At 49.8% G+C, this 8,759-nt stretch overlaps 1 protein-coding gene across 2 annotated transcripts in view; it reads right to left on the bottom strand.

The window, feature by feature from the left end:
• Nucleotides 1-8,759, bottom strand: part of LOC146049623 (cholesterol 24-hydroxylase-like) — a 92,312-nt gene continuing 83,553 nt past the window's right edge. Inside the window, exon 15 of one of the 2 annotated variants that reach the window (XM_083166184.1) lies at nt 1-135. In XM_083166184.1, the coding sequence (XP_083022310.1) occupies nt 16-135 (120 nt within the window). In that variant the 3' untranslated portion in view covers nt 1-15. The remainder of the gene's footprint in view (nt 136-8,759) is intronic. The other variant, XM_083166187.1, reaches the window with a different exon arrangement.

Here is an 8,759-nt window from a genome sequence, read left to right as displayed (position 1 = left end):
ACAGCCGGCCGGCGATTACAGGGAGTGTCGGGGAAAACGAAGACTGATTCCGGTGCTGGAAGGTAGGACCAATGACGTCAGCTCCAGCCCCAGATCTTCCATTCTTGTTGAGAGTGGATTTCTGTACATAGGTGCCTAATATAATAACAATATAAGGATAAGTCACATTGAAAAATCTGCTAGAGAAAAAAAAAAGCTGCAATCTGAATTGTTGCTATGGGTTACAGCAAGTGCTTTAAACTGTTTCTGTAAGAGGTATCTAAGTATGTAGATTTGGACACAGTAATTATATGATACAGTCACAACATGTGCATATGGCTGAAGGGCGTGATTAATCAGCTTAATAGGTGCAAGCGCTTGAGCATTTTAGCCTCCAGTAATTAACTAAGATTACAGAATTAAATCAAAACCTCCCAAACTAGCAATAATTAATAGTGTAACCCAGTGGTTCCCAAACTGTGTGCCGTGCCACCCTGGGGTGCCTCAGGACACTTGTTGGTGTGCCACATGTGGGTGGTCCAGGACCAATTCTAATTATTTATGGTAAATGTAACAGGCAAAACCAGTGCTTGTGGCTTCCAATAATAACATATGTGGGCAAATCCTGTCCCTCTCCAGGTAACTGACCCTGAGGTGACCATACGCTTATACCATATGGCAGCTTTTCACACAATTTCGACCCATTGTGCCGATAAATCGCATGAAAAGTGCCATTTAGTTCAGTTTTTCCTTCAGATCTGGGGCGAGATTCTCTATTACAGAAATGCGGTAAAAACCCCGTTATCGGGGTTTTTACCGCATTTCTGTATTCTCTAATGTCCCTCCGCAGTGTCACCGCTGCGGAGGGAAACGCCAGCAAAAGCTGGCGGTTCCCTGCAGAAGCCTATGGGCTTCTTACCGCAGCAGTGTGTGAGGGATCCGTCACGGATCCCTCCCAGCATGCCCTGCGGCCGGCGCGTCAGTCTGCGCATGCGCAGACGGACTCCCGGGTCATAGACCCGGAAGTCCAGCAACGGCGCCGCATCGCAAGGGACAGCTCTTATCGCAAGAGCTGTCCCTTGCGTTAATGACCGCATATTTTAGAGAATATGCGGTCATTAGAAATGTGGTGGCCGGCGATACTGGGCTGTGGATTTTAGAGAATCCCGCACCTGATCTGTTGCGTGGTCCCGTTCTTATCGGATTGAGATTGCCATGGGTACCACAATGATTTCTCAGGTCCTGTGGCAGTCAGTGGCATCGCATTTGATACACTGTATGCAAAAAGAGTGTTATTATGTGACGTATGTGATCCTGCTGCCCGCAAAGCCTGGTGGCTTCCAATCGGGCAGTAGCTGAGGTAACGCATGTTAGTCTGTATGTACGTGTATTTAATTAATTTAATGTTTGTGTCTGAATTTTTTTCAATAACTAACATGCCGGCACGCGCAGGCTTATCAGTGATAATTAGATTGCCTCAGACATCCCCCTAAGTGAGTAACACCACAAGTAACGCACAGAACTCCATACTATTATGGTTTATATACATAGCATGACCATTTTATGGGCGTGGCCAGCCTCCAGAGTTCACAGTCTGTACCCTGATTCCTAGAGGAAGGGGTGGGTCTTCAGTTACTGAGCTCTCGGGGGAGTTCCTCTGTGTACCAGTGGACCAATCCAACCCTGCATTTAGCATTTTGCTTCTTGATGATGAGTGCACATGACATATAGTATATGGAATGTTTGGACATAAATTGACGCCTTATAAACCAACGTTTGTTCACTGATAAAATGTATAACTATGTGCCACGTTGCTGGGAAGCTCTTGCATAGCACACAATGGGCCTGATTCAGACCTGATCGCTAGGCTGCGTATACTCAGGGTTGCCGACTTTTACAGTCTCCTCTCCGGGAGAACCCTGGAGAGGAGACTGTCAGCAGCACTTCTGGGGGCAGGGCCTGGAGACATCATTAGTCCCTGCCCCCAGTAATGCATATCCCGCAATTCGCGGGTCTCCGGGGAGGGGGCGAGGCTAAATTGGCTTAATTTGCATATTTAGCCTCATCCCCTCTGACGGAAAGCCGCGGTTCGCGGCAATTTAAAACTCTGCCACCGGGGAACTGCGAGGGCCCGCCGGTATCCAGGAGGGTTGCTGTCCTTTTCAGGGGGCCGGGAGGGGGATCCGATTTTCAGGACCGGGAGGGTAGGCAACCCTGCGTATACTCGCAGCCCAGCAAATAGGTCAGCACCACCCGCTACCCCATGAAATGCGTGGAATACGAGTCTGAATGGGCCCCAATGCTGGAACCTGCTAATATGTAAATGTCTTTATATGTAATTAGTGATATTCTCAATTGTATTCATTCCAATTCTTTTCTTTCTATATGCAATGCCATTGGCTGTCCTCACTGCAGACAAACATCCAAGTGCCTCTATAGTTTTACAGAGTGTTCCTCATTGGCGCAGGATACACTATTAACAGTTCCAGGGCAGCACTTCTGCAAATGCCTAGTGCCAAAGTAAGCTTGGGAGAGCCAATGTTCCAGCGGACAGACGCCTCGCTGCTGGTGGCACTGTACTGGCTGTTCCTTACTGCAAACTATTGTATTTCAGCATCACCGCAGAAGTGCTGTTCTAGTGCATGGGAATTGTTATTAATACATACAGTGAAAGGAACAAAAAAATATCAGGACAAAGAGAAGGAAACGTCAAATTAAATTGAAAATAAGTTCTGCAACAATTAATTTCTTGTTGTAAAAAAACCCATTGCTTATTCTTTAAGCTTCAATGATTCAAGAAAGTTTGGGGAACCACTGAATTATTCCATAGTCGTTGCACTTGGGATTCCTTCCACCCTAGGAGATATTAGATGGTGAAGTCCCAAGGACAACGGTGGGGTGCGGAACACTGTGAATCACATCATAACGGACAAATCAGCCCACCCCACTGACTGCACAAAGCACATTCACTGTATTTTGTGGCAGGGGGCGGGGCTAATACATATGAGTGGGCGGGTTACGCTGGAGGAATGTCTCCTCTCCTGGGATTCGAGGAGGGCTCCCCAAGAGTCACTCTGAACAGAGTACTTCCCTTTGTCCAAATACCAGTATTTACTAACAATGAGGGGCGGGGATGGGAGAGTGCTTTCGATATAACAGCTGGAAAAGGGTTAGAGAGACCTACTCAGCAGCACAGAGTGAGAGACCCTGCTGGGCCGACACTGCTAGCCCACTACAGATCCATCCTCAGCTGGTCACACGTGGGTGATATCTACCGAAAGCCTTCCCCTCTCATGCTGAGTATCCCAACTTGGGGATGGCAGCGACAGTGGCTGCTGCTTTGCAAGTCTTCTCTTAATGGCTGCCAGGGGCCGCTTCTGGGTGCGGGTGGAGAAGTTCTGCGTTGTCGCCATTATCCTGCTGTGAGAGCCCCTCCCCCCTGCAAAATATAAAATGTGTCGACCACTGTGGTGTCAGTCTTTTTGAACCTGTTGAACTTTTATACCTGTCGATCTTAAGCACTGTTGACCCAACGCATGTCAATCATAGGTTGTTGACCCTTTTATCCATATAACTAGCCAGGTATCATACTATCACATACCCTGGTTGTAATGTGCGGTTTGCCAATGACTTATGCCAATGGGTTTTCCACTTTTGCCCGTATGGTGCCAGTATATAGCAGTAATAAAACAAGATATCTGGATGGCTGATAGGTAGGTTGACAGTCAGTAGACACCATATGGTCAAAAGCATGGTCTATGCTCAGCACGTGAAACGGTCAACGGGAGTTTTTTGGGATCTTATTTCAGTTCTGGGTGCATCGGGTGCAGCGGTACAGCAGCGAGGTTTTGGCAGAAGAGGGATGTTCCAATTTTTTAGTACCTTCTAGAAGACAATAGACACTGATTGGTTGCTACTGGCAACATCCCAACTTCAATAGAACTCCCATCTTAGTACATTTACCCTATGAGTGTAGCTCTGTTTATCTCTGCCTCCAGTAATAATACAAGACTACAATACAGGGATACAGTCAAAAGGTCGACAGGAGTATTGAAGTTTTTTTGGAGATGACATGTGTCGACAGGCGGTATTTCATACCCTACCATCCACTAGGGTGTGGTGTGAGAACAGAATAGTGTGCTGAGCGCAGTGAGGCACCGTGCCGGAACCATGGGGAGTTCAGCAAGCCAAGCAAGGGGACGTGGTAAAATTCAACGGTGTTCATGTCAACTATGTCGACATTTGGGTCAAAAAATGCAGGGGCAAAACATGTCGACTTTTTGACTATCACAGTGTGTGTCAACCTTCCAACCCTATCGACCTTAGTCATGTTGACCTATTTCAGGTGTCGACCTAAGCCCTGTCGACGTTCAGGGGTCAACGTAATGCATGTCGTCCTTCATGCAGTCGACCCTATGACCATTACCCAAAATAACAGACAAGGGGATCTATTTACTAAGCTTTGGAGAGAGCAAAAGTGGACAGAGATAAAGGGTCTGATTCTGGTCCACATGCAACGCTGCGAAAGTGTTGCATGTGGATGAAATGCTGCTCGCACCGCATGGCTGCGAATGGATGTTTTGCATAAACATCAATTCGCAGCTTTGCGTGCGGGGGCCAAATCATTTGATGGTTGCCGATCATTAAATGATTTGGAAGGTGCATGCAAAACTAAGACACTATCTGGTGTCTTACTTATAAGTGTTACCTGTACGGGAAGATGGAGGGCAGCTGACATCCGCTAACATCAACTGACTGTCCCCGGCAGCCGCGTCACTGCCTAATTTCCATGGGAAAATCCAGCGTTTTCATGGGAACACCCATGGAATGCTGGGCGAAACGCCCGTCGACGCCGCCCCCCGTAGCACTGCTAGGTCCGAACGGGACGGTGAACGGCCAGCTCACACCTAGCATAAGCACATGCACAAAAATGCGCATGCATGCGCAAAAGGAAAACATCCCCCCCCCCCCCCCCCCCCCCCGTGTGAACGTACACACCACAATCAGGCCCAAAGTATCAACCAGCCAGCTTCTGCTATTTTTCAAATGCAGCCTGTAACATGGCAGTTAGGAAACATAGAAACATAGAATTTGACGGCAGATAAGAACCACTTGGCCCATCTAGTCTGCCCCTTTTTTTAAACATGTTACCTCAAACCATATTTGATCCTTATTTTTTTGTAAGGATATCAATATACTTAGGAGCTGATTGGCTGGTTTATTTTTATCTCTCCCCAAAGCTAAGTACATAGGCCCCAATGTCATCAGTGCCAGTAACGGTTGTGCAACATTGTGGGGTAGAACCGAGCACCCTGCTATTTATCTGGTCCTGTATTGTTTATGCCCCTTTCAGACCGCACTTTTAAAACGGTAAATTGCCGTTTTTTTACCGTTTTAAAACGGTAATGTGTGCGGTCTGAAAGGTCCAGTCCCACTTAACCGGTTAGAAAATGCCGTTTTTTCTAACCGGTTAAAATGCAGGGTCCTACCCGTTTCTGAACCGGTATTTTAGCGCAAAAATCGGCTCAGAAACGGTATTTAGGACCCAGCCAATGAGCTGGGTCCTAAATTCAGCACAGTGAATACTTAATGAGCGCTCATTAAGTATTCACAGCACTGGAGCCCCCCCCCGCGCGCGTGTCGACACCCCCCGCGCGCGTGTCGACGCCCCCCCCGCGCGTGTCGACGGCCCCCCCGCGTGTCGACCCCCCGCGCGTGTCGGCGCCCCCCCCGTGTCGACTTACCCCGTGCCGGTATCTCCGTTGTGGTTCCCGGCACTGCAGCTCAGTATGCTCGGAAAGCACTTATGAAAAAAGTGTCTTTCAGAAAATGGCTGCCCCCCATACGGAAGACAGTTTTTTTAAACAGGGTTTCCTATGGGGCAGCCATTTTCTGGAAGACACTTTTTTCATAAGTGCTTTCCGAGCATACTGAGCTGCAGTCCACAACGGAGGTACCGGCACGGGGTAAGTCGACACGGGGGGGGGCGCCGACACGCGGGGTGGGGGGGGCGTCGACACGCGCGGGGGCGTCGACATGCGCGGGGGGCGTCGACATGCTCTCGGTCGACACGCGAGGGGGGGGGGGGAGCTGCACGGAGGGGAGGGCTGAAGGCTGCACTGGCTTTGACCCTGTATTTGGAAAGTTTCCAAAAACGGGTCTGCCAGTGTCAAAAAATCGGCACTTAAACGGTAATATACCGTTTAAGTGCTGCGGTGTGAAAGGGGTTTTATCTGGCAGACCCGTTTTTGGAAACGTTTCCAAATACAGGGTCAAAGCCAGTTATGCGGTCTGAAAGCAGCATTAATGAGTGAATTCCACAGCTATTGTCTGAACCACAGAAGGTCGCCCATTACACTGACACCTGGCCATATCCCTCACAAAGCCATTTACCTAAATGAGAAGATAATGAAAGACATCGTTGTGGAATTAATTATGCTGACTGCTTAGCACATGAACGGGGAAGTGCCCTAATTAATTCAGTGAATATACATTAGCAGTATTCCATAGGAAGGTAATGGGGGAGGGTTGGGCTTTTGTCCTGTATAATACCTGCTGGGCAGGGCGAGGGGCTCCGGGCTCCAGAACCTATTGTGTCATTACCCTGAGAGATAACATCACATTACTCATCTCTGCCTCTTATCACAATCTCCATTCACAGAGTTAATTGACTTACACGAGGTATATGAGCTCATCAGTAAACAGAAACTGTACCAGGCTTCCTGCTGGGGAACCACAAGTCCCAGGATGCAGCTTGAACACATACAGTACACGTGTGACTGGTTAAGGGTATTGAGAATCTCAGCGCATCATTTCATAGTACATAAATTGTATTTATAAGGTGCCATACATAGAGGCAGGGCCGGATTAAGGTCTGTGGGGGCCCTGGACACACATTAATGTGCCCCACACATTAATTTACTTACATGGGAAGGTGGGAGTGCGGCCGGGAGCAGGGCAGACATAAGCGGGAGCAGGGCAGACAGGAGCGGGCGGGTGGTGCCGGCAACAGCAGCAGCAGAGCCACCCGTAGGACAGGCGGCCGCAGCTGCAACAGGACTGGTGAGGTCTGAGGGATCACTCTGGAGCGGATATGGGCGGTGCGGCCTGCGCAGCGTAACGGTCAGAGGTCACGCTGCGCAGGTCGAACTGCCTATACCCTCTTCAGACTTCGGGCCGGGGATCGGGAACTCCTGGGCAACGTCTGAGCACTCGCTCAGATGCTGCCCGGCATCATTTGGTAGCGGCGCCGTGTGTGGGGGCCCCCTAATGTGTGCTAATGTGTACTAACATATGCGGCTGGCATCGCGATGCGGTGACGGAGGCCCCACGCGTCACCTGGAATGTGGTGTGGGGGGTCTCCGTCACCTCCCAGCCGGCTCCTGCATCCCTTACGCCGGGGACAGCTAAGCAAGCTGTCCCCGGCGCCTCCTCCTCCCCCCTGCAGCCGGAAGGACGTCCGGCTGCGTCACTAGGGGGAGGAGGGATTTACCTTCCAGGATCCAGAAGGACCCTTCAGGAAGGTAAGCGAGAGGGGGGGTCAGCGAGGCGGCGGGTTTGCCTCGGCGGGCGGCGAAAAGAAGCCCATAGGCTTCTATAGGGTATCGTCACCCAAAGGTGGCGATACCCTACACTGCGGTATCATTTTTGATACATTGTAAAATGCGGTAAAACCGGGGTTTTACCACATTTTCCATTTGATACATCTCGCCCTGAGACACTACACAGGTAACAGCAGCACAATGCTCAGTACACAATACAGCTGGGATGTAGGAAGCAGAGGAGGTGTCCGTGTACTACCAGGGGCAGCGCTGTACATAGGGCACACATTAGTACAATACAGGGGACACAGAACATTACAGTGACTGAGACACTAAAACAGCACAGGTAACAGCAGCACAATGCTCAGTACACAATACAGCTGGGATGTAGGGAAGCAGAGGAGCTGTCCGTGCACTACCAGGGGCAGCGCCATACATAGGGCACACATTAGTACAATACATACCTCCCAACTTTTCATGTGACGAAGTAGGGACACTCGCGCGGCCCGAAAAGGGGGCGTGGCATATGCAAATGAGGGCGCGGCTTATGCTAATTAGCCGCGACCTCATTTTCCTACGAGAATAGACGCTGTGCGCATGCGCACAGCGTCTATTCTACTACATTGGGGGGTCTCCCAACCGCCACCCCCCCGCAGCGGGACAATGCCTGCCGCGGGTGGGACGTCGGGACAGGACCCGAAAATCGGGACTGTCCCGACGGAATCGTGACAGTTGGGAGGTATCCAATACAGGGGACACAGAACATTACAGTGACTGTGACACTACAACAGCACAGGTAACAGCAGCACAATGCTCAGTACACAATACAGCTGGGATGTAGGGAAGCAGAGGAGGTGTCCGTGTACTACCAGGGGTGGCTGCCATTGGAAGAGATGAATGATTACGAGCGAGAAAAGATACCCTGCTCCAATAAGCTTGCAATCTACTACTGCCATTCTGCAAGCAGTCATTTTGCTCTCAAGATTTAATGTCACATTTTGCATCTAAGTATGGAATGAACAAAAAACGCGGTACTTGTGAGTTATCCGGGCGTCCGATTTTTAAATCGGGTCGGATCGGGACATCGCATCGCATCGCATGCGACCATCGGATGCGATGCGATGCGATGCGATGCGATGACCCGATTTTTCCATAGGAATCAATGTTAAAATGGACTGAGTCCATTTTAACATGGAATTCAATGGGAAAAAGGGTCCTTTTCATACCCCTACTATCCAA

Source organism: Crinia signifera, chromosome 12 (genome assembly GCF_055691185.1).
Source record: "Crinia signifera chromosome 12, ASM5569118v1, whole genome shotgun sequence".
NCBI lineage: Eukaryota > Metazoa > Chordata > Amphibia > Anura > Myobatrachidae > Crinia > Crinia signifera.
This window is presented reverse-complemented; position numbering and strand designations above follow the sequence as displayed.